This window comes from Schistosoma mansoni (genome assembly GCF_000237925.1).
Source record: "Schistosoma mansoni, WGS project CABG00000000 data, chromosome 3 unplaced supercontig 0083, strain Puerto Rico, whole genome shotgun sequence".
NCBI classification, from domain to species: Eukaryota; Metazoa; Platyhelminthes; class Trematoda; order Strigeidida; family Schistosomatidae; genus Schistosoma; species Schistosoma mansoni.
Window position 1 is genome coordinate 828246 of NW_017386008.1, and position 21331 is coordinate 849576.

The 21331-nt window shown below is 37.7% G+C and overlaps 1 protein-coding gene across 1 annotated transcript in view; it reads right to left on the reverse strand.

The window, feature by feature from the left end:
• Positions 1 to 4662: 4662 nt before the first annotated feature.
• Positions 4663 to 21331, reverse strand: part of Smp_138770 (histone deacetylase,putative) — a 63550-nt gene continuing 46881 nt past the window's right edge. The window contains exons 20-31 of the mRNA XM_018791344.1: positions 20063 to 20191; positions 19890 to 19958; positions 18957 to 19083; positions 17829 to 17954; positions 15366 to 15673; positions 14042 to 14109; positions 13204 to 13254; positions 12967 to 13101; positions 10337 to 10590; positions 8325 to 8492; positions 6520 to 6648; positions 4663 to 5100 (exon numbers count right to left, since the gene is read on the reverse strand). Of these exons, the coding sequence (XP_018645482.1) occupies positions 5032 to 5100; positions 6520 to 6648; positions 8325 to 8492; positions 10337 to 10590; positions 12967 to 13101; positions 13204 to 13254; positions 14042 to 14109; positions 15366 to 15673; positions 17829 to 17954; positions 18957 to 19083; positions 19890 to 19958; positions 20063 to 20191 (1633 nt within the window). The 3' untranslated portion in view covers positions 4663 to 5031. The remainder of the gene's footprint in view (positions 5101 to 6519; positions 6649 to 8324; positions 8493 to 10336; positions 10591 to 12966; positions 13102 to 13203; positions 13255 to 14041; positions 14110 to 15365; positions 15674 to 17828; positions 17955 to 18956; positions 19084 to 19889; positions 19959 to 20062; positions 20192 to 21331) is intronic.

Genomic DNA, 21331 nt, shown 5'->3' on the forward strand with positions numbered 1-21331 from the left:
CAATGGAATCCAGGACAAAGCGCGTTTCGTCCTATTTTGGGACTCATCAGCTGGATGTACCTGCATCTCAGACTTGTTGATGTTCACTCTGGGACTCGAACCCAGTACCGTTCGCTTCAAACGCCATCGCGTTATCCACTCAGGCACTGAGTCCTGATAGCCACTTACTTGTGCAATGGGGTGAAGTTTAAATTCATTTAGTATTGTTTGTTTGAATTTTCCCATCGATGTGTTAGGATTGCATGTGTGCATACTGTGCGTAGTGTCTCGATATAGCCTTCGACCTAAAGGTCTGATCCACAAAGCAATAGAGCGACGTCAATAAATGAAGTTCAATTGTACCCGATGATCAACAGTGGGTTCATAAACCATTTGCTACCTCAGAATCCTAGAGCCCATGTTCACCGTTGGTTATGAATCAAGGTTTTCCGATCCCCTAGATGGATCCTCCGTATCCACAAATCTGGTTAAAGCTCCAAACATTTGCTTTTCCTTCTCTCAATTTCGTGAACACTCCCCATCACGAGAAGACAGTGAGTAGGACGTTCCTGACAGTGGCTATATACGCGTAACTATGTGAGAGGATTTTGGAAGGAAAAGCTGAATCTCTTCACCCTCGACCATGCAAAAGCATTCAGGGGTTAGATTAACATGTAAGGTGTCTCAGAATTAAAAAAAACGTTTCATAAGCTAACTCAATGAAGAATGATCGTATGTTTACAATATCTAGAAGAAACGTTTTGCAAGAAGTTTTAATCATGACCACTACATGCTAGAATTATCAAAGCATAGCTGGATAAGCATTAAATACATCATAAATGTATACCTAGATATAGATAAATACAATTTGTTAGAATATAAACTATTCTAAAATTGGATCAGTTGAAGCCAAACATTAACACCGTTGGATACCGGCCAGATCAGTGGTCTAGAGGTTAAGTGCTCTGGAGCGAGACTGGTAGGTCTTGGGTTCGAGTCTCGAGAGTGCGGGATCATGGATGCGCATTGCTGAGGAGTCCCACAATAGGGCGAAACGGCCGTACAGTGCTTCCAGGTTTTCCATGGTGGTCTAGCTTCAATTGACACATGATTTCAACTATGAAGTATACTGAAATCTCCACTAAACCCCTTCTGATATTTTAAAAGTATAAATGATGGGAGCTCTTGAGAGTAGGAATTAAAAGAAATCCATAAACAATCTGAGCTTCAAATTATAAATTGTACTGATTCTCAATTTTGAATCAAATTATCTGCCAAATCCGTGTTTTATTTCACTATGAATTGAAGTCTGTTGGAAAGCCACTAAAAGTCAGAGAGTACTGAACAGGCATTTCATTCTTATTTGAGACTTCTACATACAAAATATCTATAACTATTTAAATGATACCGAACCAAGAAATTTCAGGTTTCTATGTGAGCACAATGAAACATGGAGATCACCACACATGATCACCACCCAGTGATCAATCAATTGTGATTACAATCATCATCTGAAAAGTGCAGGTACCTATAAACGGCTGTCCGCGCAAGGAACTTCAGATCTATTGACCGGACACAATCAAAAACAATCTAATGTGAAAGAGAGAAAAACAGAGTCCGCCTAGAAAGGAAATTAAAAAAAATATATTGGAAGCGGATAGGTCAACCTTTACGTAAATCACCAAACCGAATCACAACGCATGCCTAAACATGGAATTCTCAAGGTAAAAGCAAAGGAGAAAATGCGGATATATTGCGCCAGGAATTGGAGGCAGACATCGAAACAATGAATAGCACTTGGTAATAACTCAAAAGGAGACCACATGTTAACGTTAATTGAAGAACCCGTTGTAACAGTTCGATATCTTTCCTTAAAAGCCATTAGAACTAAACTATCCTTTATAACAAATATTCAGAAATTAGGTATAAACTTATGTCCTCAACGTTAAGCTATATATTTTTGTAAAATTTACTGATAGTTTAATGACTGGTACTATGTCAAGCCCATACAGATTACTCTACCTTCTAGACAGACCAGTACATTGATTCTTCTCAAGCCATATTCGACCTTGTCAGTTATTCGTTTATTCACTTTGACTGGTTTTCGTATGATTGAATGTTTGTAACCTATTTTTGGTCTGATTATAAATATTGAGTTACGCTCGGTCAAATTGAGTTGGTTCATTCGCTTTGTTTCTCTGATTGTCTATTTCGATCAATGAATGTATGAGATATATGTATTGAAGATGCATTTTCATATTTGGCTTATTCTATTCCATTATTCTCTAATGCAAATTAAGTCGATAAAAATATACGAGGTTTGGCTGTATGTATATTTCGACATCAATCATCATATGATTTAACTGGAGTTAGATACAGGATCACTTAACTAGCATTCAAATGATAAACTCAAGTAAATGGAACGGGGTTTGAACATAAGAAACAATGATTAAACTTAGGTTAATGCATTAGGTGTGGCCTATGCTTCATTGGGAGTAACAGGCTTAAGAAAGAAGAAGAACAATGCATTAGGTAGGTGTTTCTTTTACGGTATTTATTTAGTACAATACTTACATTTAGTAAGTACTAGAAATATAAGCAATTTATATTTAACTCTTCATTACAGTACAATCTAACTGTTATTGAGTTCTTTTTTAGCAAAGTTGTTTTCTACGGGGTGAGAGTCCTACAAATGAACATATAGAACTCAAAACAACTCTTAACCAATATCAAAGTTACAATCTTCAATACGAACATCAAGACTGTTAGTTCTACTGTACGAAGTTGAAACATTGAGAACTATCACAACTATCATCTATAAGGTATAAGTATTTATAAACAATTATCTACTCAAGATACTCAATGTCCGTTGACAGGATACCATCAGTAACAGTATATTGTGAACGAGAACAAACCAGTTTTGAACGAAACAGGAAATTAGGAAGAGACGCTTGAAGTGGATAGGACATAACATTAAGGGAATCATCAGACTGCAACTTTAAGCAAGCGATAACTTAGAATCCTGAAGGTAAACTGAAAAGAGGAAGACCAAAGAGCACACTACACTGGAAATCCGAACCTGACATTAACTAGAAAAGATTTCCTAGGATAGAGTTGTATAGAGAATGCTAATAGGTGATCTATGTTCCTTCATGAAGGATAATAGGTGTAAACAAGTATCTGTCATTGAATTCACTTAGTATTACTAGTTTGAATCTTCCCATTGATGTTTAGGACTGCAACTGGTCAGTCTCTTATTGGCATACATGTGCATACTGTGCGTATTGCCTCGATATAGCCTTATTTCACAAGCATGGTAAGCAAAGATGGATAGTGGCTAACAGTGGAATCCAGTTCGTCCTATTTGGGACTCGTCAGCTGGATGTACCTGCATCTCAGAGTTGATGTTCACTCTGGGACTCGAACCCGGTACCGTTCGCTTCAAATGCCATCACATTATCCACTCAACTACTGAGTGCTGATAGCCATTAGTAGATTATGCAATGGGGTGAAGTTTAAATTCACTTGATAAAGTTTACTTATATCTTCCCATTGATGCACATATGCCAATAAGAGACTGACGAGTTGCAGTCCTAAGCACCAATGGGAAGATTTAAACAAACAATACTAAGTGAATTCAAACTTCACCCCATTGCACAAAGAAGTGGCTATCACGACTCAGTGGATAACACGATGGCGTTTGAAGCAAAAGGTACTGGATTTGAGTCCTCAAGTGAACATCAACTCTGAGATGCAGGTACATCCAGCTGACGAGTCCCGAATAGGGCGAAACGCGCGTCAAACTAGATTCCACTGTTAGCCACTATCCATCTTTGCTTACTACCTGTCATTGAGTTTTAAAATTTTCAATCAGATTAACTAATTAATTAATACAGTATAGTTCTATCTACTGAAAAATTTATTTATTTAAACACATAAATATTGCAACAAGGGAGCACTAGATATATATACTCCGCACAAATCTCATTTGATTTGTGTGAAGGCTGTGATACAATGCAGTTCCCCAACCGAAGCAGATGGTTATCTTAGGGGGGGGCCATACCCGGAGCCTTCGACCTAAAGGTATGATCCACAAGGCAGTGGAGCATCGTGAGGAGATGCAGTTTCATGGTAGCCGGTGACCAACGATTGGTTCATACGCTTTTTGTTCCCTCAGGATACTGGAGCCCATGTGCACTATTGGTTTGGAATGAGGGTTTTCTAACTCCCCTAGGTGGACTCACCGTGTCCACTAACCTAGTTAAAGCGCCGGACATTCGCTTTTCGTCCTCTCAATTTCGTGAACACCCTCGCCACGAGAAGGCAGTGAGTAGGACTTCCCTGGCAGAGGCTATATACACGTGGCCATGTGAGAACATTTTGAGAGGGAGAGCGGACTCTCCCCTCTCTCGGCCGTACCAGGGCATTTGGGGGCAATCAAAGATGGATAGTGGCTAGTAGTGGAATCCAGGACACGCGTTTCATCCTATTCGGGACTCGTCAGCTGGATGTACCTGCACCTCAGAGTTGATGTTCACTCTGAGACTCGAACCCAGTACCTTTCGCTTCAAACGTCATCGCGTCATTCACTAACCTACTGAGTCCTATACTGTAACAAACATTGGAAAAACAGTAAATGAAACAAAAAAAACAACGAAACAAACGAAAAACACACAATAAAATGATCGATTCATATCATTGAATTATATTTATATCATAAAATGTAATCGTTTCATTTTAAAAACAGATAGTTATGATACTACTACTGATAGTAGTAATATTAGTAGTAGTATGGTTAATAGAAATAGGTAAAAAGAAAAAAATTTCCATATTGAATTGAACATTCATAAGAATAGAGATCTATATAACAGTTAGTGATAATACAATTTTATAAGAACAAAAAAAGGAAGTATCCATTGTGAACAGTTAAAAAAAAGATAATAAAGGGAATCTGAATTTTCTGTAATACAATCAATCAATCAATATACAATATACATAGATAGGTTTATAAGATAAACATGTACTATTCTAGTGATGTAGTGATGATGGTGTTCAAGAAGAACCTGGCATATCTTCACCAAATTTTGCTTGATAAACAGCACGTTTCATATTCAATAATACCTGAATAAGAAAGAATAAAAGTAATGAAATGATATAGTTTATATATATACTTGAAATCATGAGTCAATTGAAGCTGGACTACCATGGAGAACATGGAAGCACTGGATGGCCGTTTTGTCCTATTGTGGGACTCCTCAGTGTCAGTGCGCTTCCACGATCCCGCCTTGCGAGCGAGATTCGAACCCAGGACCTATCAGTCCTGCGCCAAAGCACTTGACCGACAGACCACTAAGCCAGCATCCAACAGCCCCCAAATGCCCTGGTACGCCCGAGAGTGGGGAGAGTCCGCTCTCCCTCTCCAAATGCTCGCATATGGCCACGCGAATATATAGCCTCTGCCAGGAAAGTCCTACTCACTGCCTTCTCGCAACACGGGTGTTGTTCACGAAATTGACAGGACGAAAAGCGAATGTCCGGCGCTTTAACCGGGTTGGTGGATATGGAAAGTTCACCTAGGGGAGTTGGAAAATCCTGATTTCAAACTAATGGTGTAAATGGGTTCCAGTATCCTGAGGGAACAAATGGCGTATGAACCAATTGTTGGTCACCGGCTACCATGGGACTGCATCTCCTTACGATTCTCCACTGCCTTGTGGACTAGACCTTCAGGTCAAAGGCTCGGGGTGTGGCCTCCTAAGAAAACCACCTGCTTCAGTTTGGGCACTTGGGCAGTATCACAGCCCTCATACAAATCAAATGAGATTTGTGAGGCGCATATTTATCTGGTGCTTCCTTGTACCAATATTTATGTGTTTAAATAAATAAATAAATAAACGGCATCCAACGCATAGATGGTCACCCGAAGTTTGTGCTGATGATGTCGTTCAGAAGGACGATAAAAGCTCCACGACCAAACCATCCAGCTCAGAGAACAAACCCACATCAAAATCACCCACCTGAGCTACAAATCTTCTCCACCATGGTTCTTTCTATTTTATCAAATAACTCTGTAATTTTGTGCTAAATAGAGTCGATTGTCCTTGCCTGTGTTCTCTTTCGTAACATCTCTAGTAATTCGGTTGTTAAGGCTATGATGAACAGAAGCATAATCTAACGAGGCTGAGATAAATATTATGCATATCTGATCCTCTAGATTGCTAATCCAAGGAAGAATAGCTGTCAACCAAAAGTTATTGGTCTAAGAGATATCAAACGATTCAGATTGCTTGATTGAGATCCCAACTAAGTGCTTTTTAGTTTCAAATTTTTTAGGTTCGAATCCCGCGAGGCGAGATCGTCGATGCGCACTGCTGTGAAGTCCCACAATAGGATGAAACGGCCGTTCAGTGCTTCCAGGTTTTCCATGGTGGTCTAGTTTCAATTGACTCATGATCTCAACTACATGATTTTTAGTTTATTGAAAATGATCGGACTTTAAAATTGAATTGACTAATAAACTCATATTAACAATTTTCTTACTTCATTATGCACATAAGATTCACATTGATAACACCATGTTGATAAATCAGCATAACTAAGTACAATTGAATGTTTTGTTGTATTAAAATGCTCAATCATATGTGAATTAGCATAACGACCACAGTAAACCTTGAGAATACGAAAAAAAGTTTTTTTTTAACCGATAGGTAAAGTAAATGAATCAGCATTTGCTTAGAACTTGATATTCACCTATAAACATTTCGGACTTTTTGAGGTTTTCATTCAACTATGTGGTGTTTATTCTAGTGAACTTAACTTATCAGTAAAGATTTCTAAATGATCTCATTCCTGATATTAAGTACATTTGTGGTGTATGAGTGCTGTTAAAGGTATGAGGGCAGTTATCACTTCCCGGTTTCCCACACCGTAGAAGGGTTCTTCTAGAGGTACCTGAAAAGGAAATTGGGTTAGAAGTGGTCTTAATGACCTGCGAGTGTGACTGCAGTGCCCAAGGGACAGCTGCTGGAGGTCAGTCACACATGACCTTTTTGTGGGTAGTTTTTGTGTTAGCTCCGTACTTGTTGAGACCTTACCGCCGGAGACGGATATCCGTGGGATAAGGCGAGGTGTGCATTTTTAGGGTTGACCTTTTCTAACCCCACCCATCCTTGTGGGAAGGCAGCATCGCTGTTATGCTGGTTGTCTGAAGAAAACACCTTACTGTTGTCACACTTCTGTACAGTCAGCAGTACGACTTCTCCCTCTGGTGTTATGTTTGCTGCTTTCAGTCTTACCACTCTTCAAACGACCTGTCTGATATGGCAGGACCTTGAGGAAATGATGAATTGGATGTATGATTTTGTATTAAACTATAAAATGGTTATCTCCACTAAGTCTTAGTTCATTACAGTGGAATTCAAGACAAAAAAGTGTTACATGCAATTTAGGTATCATCAAGTTGAATGTACTTAATATCAAGAATGAGATCATTTAGAAATCTTTAATGATAAGTTAAGTTCACCAGAATAAACACAACACAGTTGAATAAAAACCTAGAAAAAGTTAGAAAGTAATTAGTGAATAGTCACATGCGAGGATTGGCAAATCAAGGACCGCATTCCTATAATTGAACAACATATGGAACTCAAAATAACTGTCAACCAATATCAAAGTCACAATCTTAAATACGAACGTCAAGACACTCCCACTGTATGGAGCTAAAACGTGGAAAACTACTACAACCATCGTCAAGAAGGTACAAATATTTATAAATGGTTGACTTCGTAAAATACTCAACATCCACTGGTCGGATACCATCAGCAGAGTCTTCTGTGGGAGAGGACAAACCAGCTTTGAACTTAACAGAAAATTAAGGGAAAATGTTAGAAGTGGATAGGATATACATTGATGACATCGCCAAACTGCATCACGAGGCAAGCGTAAACTTGGAGTCCTGAAGGGAAGCGGAAAAGAGGAAGTCCAAAGAACACATTACTTTGAGAAATAGAAGCAGATATGAAAAGGATGGATAGCAACTGGAAAGGATTGCCCGCGATAAGGTTGGATGGAGAGTGCTCCCCCGCGAGGGGTGACAGACATAAGTAAGTAAGTAAGTAAGTAAGTAAGTAAGTAAGTAAGTAAATCACATGGTTCCATGGTAACTGTATATAGAGAAATTGTTTCTATTCTAATATTAATTGATCTTTATATTGAAATATTCGCACTTAATATGGTGACTCAAAACAAAGCATTACATTATCAAACAGTACAATATGTACATTATTGAGTAAATTATATGCGTAGAAACATAAATACACACACACATATACACATACAAAACTTACTGAATAACATGATAGACAAACCCAATTTTCACTGGAATGATTACAAGAATTACACAAACTATTTATGTCAGGTTTCCAATTAGGATTATTTTGAACAGATATTAAATGAGGACACCAACTTAATGGTGTGACAGCAAACACTTGAGAAGTTAATTCATGTGAAGAAGGCTGAAATGAAAAAAACAAAAACGAAACATTGAGGAGATTCGGAAGAAATTATCATGAATTTATATACTACCACATACATTATTCTGAATAAAATCATACTCATGTGTGTTTATCCATCTCATCCTACAACAGTGAGTTACTAGCCCCCAAATGCCCTGGTACGGCCAAGAGTGGGGAGAGTACGCTCTCCCTCTCCAAATGCTCACACATGACCACGCGTTTATAGCTTCTGACAGGGATGTCCTACTCACTGCCTTCTCGCACCAAGGATGTTGTTTACGAACTTGAGAGGACAAAAAGCCAATGTCCGGCGCTTTAACCGGGTTGGTGGACACGGAAAGTCCACCTAGGGGAGTTCAAAAACCCTCATTTCAAACCAATGGTGTACATGGGATCCAGTATCCTGATGGAACAACAAATGGCGTATGAACCAATCGTTGGTCACCGGCTAACATTAGACTGCATCTCCTTACGATGCTCCACTGCCTTGTGGATCAGATCTTTAGGTCGAAGGCTCCAGGTGTGGCCCCCTAAGACAACCACCTGCTTCAGTCTGGGCACCTGGGCAGTATCAGTAGTAGCTAAGTAGATAAGGCGTAGGCGTTTAAAGTGAACGACAATGGGTTCGTGTGAACATGGACTCTGGGGTCTGAATACACCCAACTGATGAGTCTGAAATAAGATGAAACACGCATCTTGGATTCGACGGTCAGCCAGATTCCATTTATTCTAAGTAAATTTGTGTCATAATGGTTACATTCAGATAAATCATACAGGATGTACATATGCCAACCAAGATAAAACGAATCCCAATCAATATATCAACGGATAGTCCACACCACTACAAATTAAAATGCACTGATCCCCGGTAGGATAGGATGATTTAATTAGATAACAACCGTTTATCACCTCTAAGCAAACCATGATTTTAATTTACATGTTAAAATTACTGAACCAGTGGTTGATATGCAGTGATGCCCCTTTGAATCGGTTGAAAACGTGTTCGACTATGATCATTTTAAGTGTTATAGTGTGTCGTCATCTGTGCCAGTTGTTTCATTATTCAAAATGTTTTGATCACTGATAAAGAATACGCATAGTTCGCTTCAGCTTTATTCTCAGGTTTTTCAACAAAATCTGACAGTAATCTTATTATCCACTAGTTAAATGATTAAGTTAAATAATCGGTCGATATATATTCAAGCGTGGGATATACAAAGACAGAAAAGAGGGAAGCAGACGAATACTGTCAAATGAGTTTATTTTCAGTGGAAAATATATTTAGTCAAAAAGTCAAATGTCTTCCATACAGTGAAAAACCGAGTTCGGGTATATCATGAAAACCTAGGAGAGTGACCATAGAATATAAGGAGCAACTGCTTGAAACTAGTCACATACACATTTCTCAGGGACTTCTTGATATATTAGCTCAATAATTTTAAAACCACTCTGTCAGCGATAAGAATTTGTGGGAAATAATAAGGTGTGTTTTTTTAGGCTGTATCTTTTCTAACTCCCTTCTTACACTGTGGGAAGGTAGGATCGTCCCAGATTCTGGTTATCCGAGGGAAAAACACCTAATTTCAGTCACATTCCTCTAAATTTAATGGTACGATTTCGTCACTAGGTATCAAGTTCCTACTTCAAGTTTTACCGTTGTTGTTTAACTGACCTGCCTCGCATGGTAGAACCTAACAGAATAAGTGTCCCAGTTAATATAACTGAATTAGGTGACTAAAATAGGGATGCCCAACTACCAACTACATTTGATTATTGCAAATTAGTTAAATACATAAATTGAACTGTCAAATATGAAATATAGAGCGTGACAATGAATAACTTACTAATCCAAAGAAATCATGAATATCCTCTGAAATAAAACCACTACCATTAGATGTTGATGGTTGTTGCTGTTGGTGGTGTTGGTGAGATTCTGAGGAATCTATGACTAATCCTGATGTTTTTGCCACAGTTGATCCGCCATTATTATTCAAAGTTTCATAAGAATTCTGTTCATCAACACATTGTCTTTCCGGTAGATGTTTAGATATTGATGTTGAACTCAACCTATCACTTGTATTATTTAGTGAGGAATTAACTAAAACAGAATAAAGGGAATTTATTCAAAGAGAATGATAAATATGGCAGGAATTATATGATATAGATGATTTATTTTAATTTTTTTATTTAAACACATAAATATTGGTACAAGGAAGCACCAGATAAATATGCGCCACACAAGTCTCATTTGATTTGTGTGAGGGCTGTGATACTGCCCAAGTGCCCAAACTGACGCAGGTGGTTTTCTTAGGGGACCACAATCGGAGTCTTTGATGCAAAGGTCTGATCCACAAGGCAGGGAGTGGAGCATCGTGAGGAGATGCAACAGCATGGTAACCGGTAAACAACGATTAGTTCATACGCTTTTTGTTCCCTCAGGATACTGGAGCCCATTTACACCATTGGTTTGGAATCAGGGTTTTCCAACTCCCCTAAGTGGACGCGCCATGTCCACCGACCCGGTTAAAGCGCCGGATATTCGCTTTTCGTCATCTCAATTTCATAAGCAACACCCGTGTTGCGAGAAGGCAGTGAGTAGGACTTCCCTGTCAGAGGCTATATACGCGTGACCATGTGAGAGCATTTCGAAAGGGAGAGCGTACTCTCCCTACTCTCGGTCATACCAGGGCATTATAATTGTTTTACACTAACTGTAACCCATTGGGCCAGCTATTGTAAGTGAACCAATGCAACTAGCCATAGTAAATATCCATATATCTTTGTATGAAACACTTTAAACTTATGCAACATAGTGGTAACAACATAAAAGGTGGCAAAAAAAAAGATAAAGGATAGACAATATGATTAAAGGAAATAACATTGAAACTCAGTATCTAAGGTAGAACAAAGAATGGATGAATCCGACCGACTGTGATCAATTCTGAACCATGTTAGCCAACATCCTTAACAATTGGTTACAATAACTGTATCGTTTAAATATCAAAAGAAATATAAAGAAAAATTAAAAAAAACACTCGTGAATACAACGCGTTATAAACAAGGTACCCAAAATTGACTAGTTTAAGACAACTAAGGTCTATCATCTTCAGAATAACAAATAAATATTTCATAATTCCAACTGTTTGGATCAAAGAATGTGATGTCATTTTGAATAATCAGTGCCTAATTGCACATGTACTTCAAAAAATAAAGGAACTATTGAATCATCCTAGTATGGCACTCTTCAAAAGTACATATCCACGATCCCGCTCATGAGACCGAAGGTCCTAGGTTCGAGTCCCGCGTGCGGGATTGTGTAGGTGCACTACTGAGGCGTCCCACACTAGGATGGAACGACCGTCCAATGCTTCCAGGTTTGCAATGATGGTCGGAGTCAGACAAGACTGCTTTCTCTCACCTTTTCTCTTTCTTCTGGTGGTTAATTGGATTATGAAAACCTCCACATCTCATGGAAAGCACAGAATATAATGAACAACTTAGATGCAACTAGACGATTTGGACTTCACAGATTACCTAGCTCTTCTATTTCATATACACCAACAAATATAGATGAAGAAAATTAGAGTAACAGAAGTTTCTGAATCAGTAGGCTTTAACATACATAAAAGAAAAACCAAGATCCCCAAATTCACCATGGAGAACACCAACCCAGTCACAATTGATGGAGAAGATGGAAACTTTCACGTATCGTCGATGAAAAGAGAAATCTGATGCAGATGTAAAGGTAAGAATTGGCAAACCAACAGCCTCATTCTTACAGTTGAACAATGTATGGAACTCAAAACAACTCTTAACCAATATCAAATTCACAATCTTCAAAACGGACATCAAGACCGTTAGTTCTACTGTACAAAGTTGAAACATCGAGAACTACCAAAACCATCATTAAAAAGGTATAAGTGATTACAAGCAATTGTTTGCTGAAGATACTCAATGTTCGTTGACCGGATATTTGTTTATCTATTTGAACTCATAAATATTGGGACAAGGGGGCACCAAGTAGATATGCGCCACACAGTACACTTGATTTGTGTGTGGGCGATGATACTACCCCATTGACCGAACCGGGGCGAGTGGTTTTCTTAGGGGACCCCCACCCGGAGCCCTCGACCTTAAGATCTATTTCACAAGTCAGTGAAGCAACGTAAGGAGATGCAGTTTCATGGTAGCCGGTTAACCAGATACCATCAGTAACAGTCTATTGTAGAAGAGAACAAACCAACTTCGAACTGAAGGGGAAATTAAAAAAAAGACGTTACAAGTGGATAAGATACATATTTACATAAAGCATCAAACTACATCCTATGACAGAGTTGAATGGAGAATATTGGCGGGTGGTCTAAGCTTCTCTACGAGGGGTAACAGGAGTAAGTAAGTAAGTAAATGTATTAAAAGTGAAGTAATGAAGAAATAATACTATGACAGATTCATCCATATAACCGGTGAAACTAACCATTTAATGTTAATTTTGTTTTAAACAATTGAGAAAATTCATCATCTAAATGATTATTATTATCACCAGGAGTTGATGTACATTTTGTAACAAGTTGTTTATCATTTAAACTAAGATTATTTAATTTTGAATGAACTAAATCACTTTCATTGTTCAATTCAATAGTTGTATTAATACTACTATTACTACTAATAGTAGTAGTAGTAGTATTCTGAGGATTTTGTCGAGTATTTCTACCAATTACAGGTCGACGTATTGAATCTTGATCATAATAACGATTAACTGGATCTGAGTAAAGAAAAAAGAAAAAGAAAACAAACAGAAGGATAATTTTTCATTTCAAATTATTTGAGGGTATGGTAAATCAGTTGATGAGGTCATGAATCTTCATCGACTGAGATGGTTGGGCCACGTGTTACGTATACCTGAACACCGATTACCATGATGAGCTATGCTGACTAGTATTGGCGATGGTTGGAAGAAAGTTAGGGCCGGCCAAATCAAAACATGGTATCAGTGCTTGAAGTCACTAACTTCTAGTCTGAGCTATGTTGGTAGATCCACACTACTTGGTTGGGATCCGCGTGACTATCGTAACCAGTAGTTAGAGACTTTGGGTGACATGGCTAAGAATCGATCACAACAGCGTAGGTGTATACACTCTTTACCTTCCCTTAAACCGTGGGATTAAAATCACTTTTTACCTTTACTCCTACCAACCAATTCGTTCTCCCTGTATCATATGGGTATAGGCAATCATTCTTTTATATATTACTAACATTGAAGTAACTACTATGAATTCGGTGTTCATCATGTTGTGCTAATGAGGTGTGGCCACTTGGACCGATGGATATATGTGGCTGATCATTCGTTGTAGCTGACTGAATCTTGAAGTTGCTTACGTGATTTGAATTAGTTTCACGTCATAACTCAAACTTATCCGACCCAACCATAGAACAGAACAACTGTTCAGTTCTTTCATCTCCAGTTTGTTTGTTTTTAACCAAAATCACTAAACCATCAAAACTGTATAGAAACTAATTTTATACGGAAAAATGTATGACAAAAAACCTACCGAAACCTTTAAGCATATTCCAATAGTTTGAATGAATTTCAATAGTTTGTTGCATAGATTTACAACTCCTGATTTGTAAGAAATAAGAAACAAACAAAAAAAATCCTCATACAATATAAGCTATGATGATAAGAAACTAGAAAGGCATATGACAGTAAAGAAAATATCCAATAATTATGATGTACTACAGAATTGTTAGTCGACAAGACGAAAAAATAATGTGTATGATTGTCATCAGGTTTTTGAAGTATTACTCAATGTAGGGAGAGTATTGTGGAATAACCGAGTGAGGAATGTTCAGTTTAGGGATAGGATACTAAGCAAAGGTAGCAAACAAGACTGAAATTTCACAGACTAAGGGTGATTAGGATATGTCTTATGTATACCAACTCACTATCCCTATCTTGGTAAGCCATTATGCATGGAGAAGGAAAATGTTGGAAGAATACTAGCGGTGGTTAAACGAACATCTGACATCAGATTATAAAGTAGTTAAGTATTGAACTAGGTGCTCAACATCAACACTGGAATGAGGGTAAATTCAGCTGACGAGTTCTGAACAGAACAAAACAAGGGTTCAAGATTCTAATACTAGCCATATATTAAATATACAGAAACTGGTAACATGATACTATAGCAAGGCAATCCGCTCAGGATGATCATGTGGTATCAAAGACTGATCATTTACAGTTCAGAATATTAACAACGGGAAATTACACATGCTTACTAATGGGATAGTCCTCGTGAGTTATGTATGGATGTAAGTGTGTGTGTGAGAGATTATTTACCCACCGAATCTTACAGTTCTATTTATTTATTTATTTTATTTAAACACATAAATATTGGTACAAGGAAGCACCAGACACATATGTGCCGCACAAATCAAATGAGATTTGTGTGAGCGCTGTGATACTGCCCAGGTGCTCAAACTGAAGCAGGTGGTTTTCTTAGGGGACCACATCCGGAGCCTTTGATCTAAAGGTCTGATCCACAACGCAGTGGAGCATAGTGAGGAGATGCAGTCCCATGGTAGCCGGTGACCAACGATTGATTCATACGCCGTTTGTTTCCTCAGGATACTGGAGTTCATGTGCACCATTGGTTTGGAATCAGGGTTTTCCAACTCACCTAGGTGGATTTTCCGTGTCCACCAACCCGGTTAAAGCGCGTTACAGTCCTAAGGGTGCATTATACTTCAGGACAAAAAAGTGATTTCATACTGTTATCGATTATCTAACATATGAAGAGCTATGACAAATTACAATTAAATGATATCACTAAAACGATGAATTTATTTGAAACATTAAAAAAAGTATGACATTACTTTTCAGAGATGGAAAGATTCGATGCTAAACGTGGGCAATTATCACCTAATAATGCAGCTACACAATGAGCAACACACTGTGATAAAGCAGTTATTTGATAGCCACCTTCTAAAGCTAATACTAATCCACCAGAATAGGATATTGATTTTTCTTGTTGTAAACGTTGACGAGTTTGTCTAGTTGGAGTTGATATGATGGGTGAATTCTTTCGATGATTTAATGTATATACAGATGGATTTAAATGTACAACTGTCATTAATAAATGTGTTAAATGAGCGAAACATTCAGGAGATACACCTAATCTACCCTTTAAAAAAATGAAAAGATTCAAATATGGTAATGTAAAATGTGATATGTGTAGAATGATAACATATTAAAAATAAATGGGGTTGTGGAGATTGTTGAATCTCGTTGAGATCTAAGTCAAATAACCATTGAAAACCTGGAAGGACTGGACGGCTGTTTAGTCCTAGCATGGGACTCCACAGGAATGTGCACTCATAACTGAGCAGTCAGTAATCGAACCCAAGATCTTCGGCCTATGGAGTAAAGTTAAACTTGTACAACATTGGTTATCGACTCAGTGGTTTAGAGATTAAACTTCCGAGTGAAAAACAGGAGGGCCTAGATCTGATTTCTGATCGTGGGATCGTGAGTACGCACTTCTGAGGAGTCTTATACTAAAACTAAACGGCCATCAAGTGCTTCTGAGTTTTCTAAAGTTGTCGAAATTATATAGGTTTCATTAATTCAGTGAAACAGATATAGTTGTGCACACAGTGAGATTTTTAAGTAAATAAATCTCTGTGATGAAACCCAGAAAGGTATGTTATCTTTGTTTCCTACTGATGAAACCTTAGCACGGATTTAGAAAGCTTTATTGACCTTCTTCGAATTTCGTCACTTGTGACATAGGCGAAATGTCTATTTGCCAATTAAACGACGAGTATATTGAGCAAAAGTTAGCCATATATTATTATACGTCTGTGAAACATAACTAGTAAATGAAGAAGACATACGTAGGCTCCAGGAGTCTTCGGAGCATCTTTAACGTTTCGAGGGACGACTGGATGAGAAACGCTGAAGTTAGGTGTATGGTATTAAATAAGGACGGCAAATCAATTGATAAGGTATTCAACCTCAATTGAATGAGGTGGTTTGGACATTTATTAGATATAGCCAAGCAACGCCTACCTCAACATGGAATGTTAGTTGGTGTAGGAATATATTGGAAAATTACAGGCACCTAAAACAAGACGTGGGGTGGTTCATGAAATTACTTACAATTTGTTTTAACTGTAGAGACAGATGGAAGTTACCTAGTTGGGGTTGGAGTCCAAGTAAAAAGGCAATCAGTAATTGTAAGTACTGAGTAATGTGGTTCAAAATCAATCATAATGGCAAAGAACCACTCATTGTCTATCTTCCTTTGAACTGCAAGTCTATATATTCCATCTCACATCTTCTTTCGTTCCATTATCTCGTAATATATTCTCAATGTTTAGTCTCTCTTAATATCATTACTATTACAATTAATTTAACTTATTCTCTGGATAACTAAGATTTTAATTTTTATTACAGATATTAACACAGAAGAATATGCAACTCATGAAATTACAGAGAAGACAAAACACAAAAGTTGAAGTTTTCAATGAAAGCTTTTACTTTTTAAGAGTTAAAAACAAGAAAAAATTACAAAGGTATATATGTGATACAGCGCAACAGGTACAAATCAAATCACACTTGACGGAGAAGCTTTGAAGGATGTGAAAACCTTTACATATCAGAGCAGCATTATTGATGAACTGATGCAGATGTGAAGGTGTGGATCAACAAAGCAAGAGCAGCAAATCTACAATTGAAGAACATCTGGAACTCGAAACAATTGTCAACCAACACCAAGATCAGAATTTTCAATACAAATGTCAAGACAGTTCCACCGTATGAGGCGGAAACTTGAAGAACTATGAAAGCCATCATCCAGAAGATACAAGTGTTTATTAACAGTTGTCTACGTAAGATACTTCGGATCCGTTGGCCAGACAACATCAGCAACAATCTACTGTGGGAGAGAACAAACCAGATTCCAGCAGAGTAAAAAATCAGGAAAAAGCGCTGGAAGTGGATAGGACACATATTGAAGAAATCACTCAATTGCGTAACAAGGCAAGCCCTCACATGGAATCCTGAAGGCCAAAGGAGAAGAGGAAGACCAAAGAAAACATTACGCCAAGAAATGGAGACAGACATGAGAAGAATGAACAACAACTGGATAGAACTAGAAAGGAAGGTGCAGGATAGAGTGGGTTGGAGAATGCTAGCCAACGGCCTATGCTTAATTAGGGGAGGGAATCCAAATATCTATCAAGCAAACATATATTATCAGAGAGAAATAGTTTGTACTAACCTTTTTAAAAGCAATTTATATATATATAAATAGTCAGTAAAAAAATTAACCTTACCAACTTATCCCCATGAGCAGCATCAAATCCAGCTGAAACCAGAATCAGCTGTGGTCGAAACTCATATAATATTGGAATGATGATATTTGTGAAAGCAACAATGTAATCACCATCTTTAACATCTCTCTAGAATAAGGTCAGGGAACAAGATAAACAACATCAGTAATAAATATATAGTTAACATTCTTTCAATACAGACATATGTATATCACATTTAGAATAATAGGATATAATGTTAAGAACTACTCTAGATTATCCAACTGTACGTGTTACCTTGACTTGACGGTTGAGCTTTACTATCATAATGAACTAGTCAAGTTATGTTGGCTACAGCATTCATTCATACCATACCGGGCAGGTCAATTGAAGAATAAGGCCAAGACTAAAACAAAAAACTAAAATCCGAGGACGAAGTTTCACTGATGGTTATACGGGGTGTGATAACAGTAAGATTTTTTCCTCAGGGAATCAGTCTGTAGCAACCTTGGTTTTGCATAACGAAGAGGACAGAGTTTGAAAAAGGTCCATCCTAAAACTAGTACACTTTGTCCTATCTTACGGATTTTCGATTACAGAGGAAAGGTCTGAAAAGTATGGACCTAACACATCAGAAACCCAGAAAAATGTCGTATATGACTATCCACAGACAGCTGTCCCATCAGCTTTGCAGTCATGCCTCCAAGTGAGTTTCATTTTTAGATCCCTTAAGAAGATGTATTCTTTCGCGATGCGGGCAACCGAAAATCAATAACTAGTTAGCTTAAAAGTGTAGAAGTGTAATAAGAATAAAAACTAATATTCTTTTATTTATGTTGATATTTTCGCGATTGCCACATGATAGAAGAGGTTAGTACCTCAGGAAAACGAATGCATAAAATAGTGTTAAGAAGTTAAAGCATTGGATTTCAATACAGTAGTTGAGAAGGAAAGCTCTTGCTGTGGTCTGAAAGCCTTAAACTTAATACTCAATAGGGTCGTGGATGTATATCTTTAAAGAATCACATTCTAAGACGAAACATCTGTCTAATGCTTCTTAGATTTCAATGATTGTTGTGATGTAAGTTATAAAGATATACAAATGACAGTTTTAAAATATTATGTAAATAGATTATAGAAATAAAAACAAACCCCATTCCATGCAATATGAATTGTACGACCTAAACCTTCACCAGTACCACAAAATTGACTTGAACTAAAATCACTATTTGGAAAATAACGTCCATGATCAAAACGATGTACTGATATGTATAATATACTGAAATTCCCCCCCAAAGTATATGTAGATTAAATGAAGAGGATCAGAGAAATAACAAAAAACTTCGTTTAATAACAATAATTTACAGTGTAGAAAGAAAAAAAATTATACTCTGAAATCCCAGGTATGAAACCTTTATTTCACCTGGATAACTACCCTTTATACACAAAAAATGCATGGTCAGTCAGTCAGTCACAACGTAGAACTTCGTACTTACTTACACCAGTTCGAGTTACTATACCACATTAACATAGAGATGAAGTTGTCGATTCAAATCCCATAGTGGTAGAAGTAATAAGAGTATAAGCAGTAATCGGAAAGATTAGGGTTGGAAGATGTTATTCAAGGAGTATAATACAGTGAAATATATTTGGAAAGAGAAAAAGGATAGGGACATAAAGAATTCAGAAGATTAGAATTTGGTAGAACACAAAGAGTGGATGCAGCTTCACCATTGCAAACAATTTTGAGCCATGTCACTAAAAATCTCTAACCATCGATTGCTATCATCTTGCGGATCCCAACCGGGTAGTCTACACCTACCAACATGACTCAGTCCAAATGTCAGTAACTTCATGGATTTGTGCCATGTTTTGATCTGGTCGCCCCTAGCTTTCTTCCAACCTACTCCTACACCATAAAACATTGCACGTCGAAACAGTCGGTGGACGTTTTGATTAATGAAGATAAATACGAAACAAGTTTATGGCAACAACCAGGGGTGTATTACGTATAACAATGGATAAACTAGAAACATATGTATGTTAGGAATGTTAACCATATTACATAAAGAATTATAACTTTACTTTGGATCATCTTCAAATATTTCCGCTGTACCATTACCATGATGAACATCCCAGTCAATAATTGCAATCCTACATCAAACAAAAACACACACACATAGAGAGATAAATATATAAAAAGAAAATCCATATGAGATTGTTATAAATTATTATGATAGATCAATAAAAATACATACCGTTCTAGTCCATAGACTTGTTGAGCATGTCTAGCACCGATTGCCACATTATTGAAAAAACAAAATCCCATACAACGATCTTTTAAAGCATGATGACCTGGTGGACGAATTAATGCCATACCATTTAAACTCTTTAAGAAGAAATATATAAAAGATAATGAAGTATTATATTGTTCTTACAATTAATTCTATTTATTTATTTATTTATCTATACACACAAATATTGGTACAAGGAGGCACAAGGCAGTGGAGCATCGTGAGGAGATGCAGTCTCATGGTAGCCGGCGACCAACGATTGATTCATATGCCATTTGTTCCCTCAGGATACTGGAGCCCATGTACACGGTTGGTTTGGAATCAGGGATTTCCAATCCCCTATGTGGATCCTCCATATCCATCAACCTGGTTAAAGTGCTAAATATTCGCTTTTTGTTCTCTCAATTTCGTGAACAACACCCCCGCCACGAGAAGGCAGTGAGTAAAACTTCCCTGTCAGAGGCTATATACGCGTGGCCATGTGAGAGCATTTGGAGAGGGAGAGCGGACTCTCCCCACTCTCAGCCGTACCAGGGCATTTTGGGGGCTTACAATTAATTAGCACATAGTCATAACAAAAACTGAATAAATAAATAAAGTTGCAGAAAAAACTGTCCAACACTTATCACAGACCAGTAATCATTATGCTTATTGATACGAAAGAAGCATTCCATCTACTTGACATGATGGTAGTCTTAAAATTGGAAAGTTTTGGGATCCAATATGAAATCATAAAGTGGACAAGTGACTTTCGCAATGAAAGGAGACAACAGGTACGGGTAAATAAGCTTTATCAACATGGGAATCACTAGGAAGTGGAGTAACCCAACGTACAATCCTCGGCCCTTTTTTTACGGTATGTAAATGACTTACCAACTGTACCGAAGTCATCTGTTCTACTCTTTGGAGATGACGGATGTGTTAGAATGAGTTCAACGGCGACGGGCCAAAATGGTGGAAGACCTCGTTGGCCCATCTTATGAAGACAGACTAAGACGCCTTAACCTATTTCCTTTATCTTACCGCAGGTTGTGGAGTAATTTAATACTGGCTCATTGTATAGTCAACGATAATCTTGGTATTAACATGTCTCATCTTTTCCTTCCATCCAGGGCTGATCGTCTGAGGACATTGTAAGAGAGTTCAAAAACCGAGATCAAATCGTTTAAGTCTGGAGTTCTGTTTTTCGCACCGGGTAGTGAATTACATGGACACGTGATATCAGCACGTTTT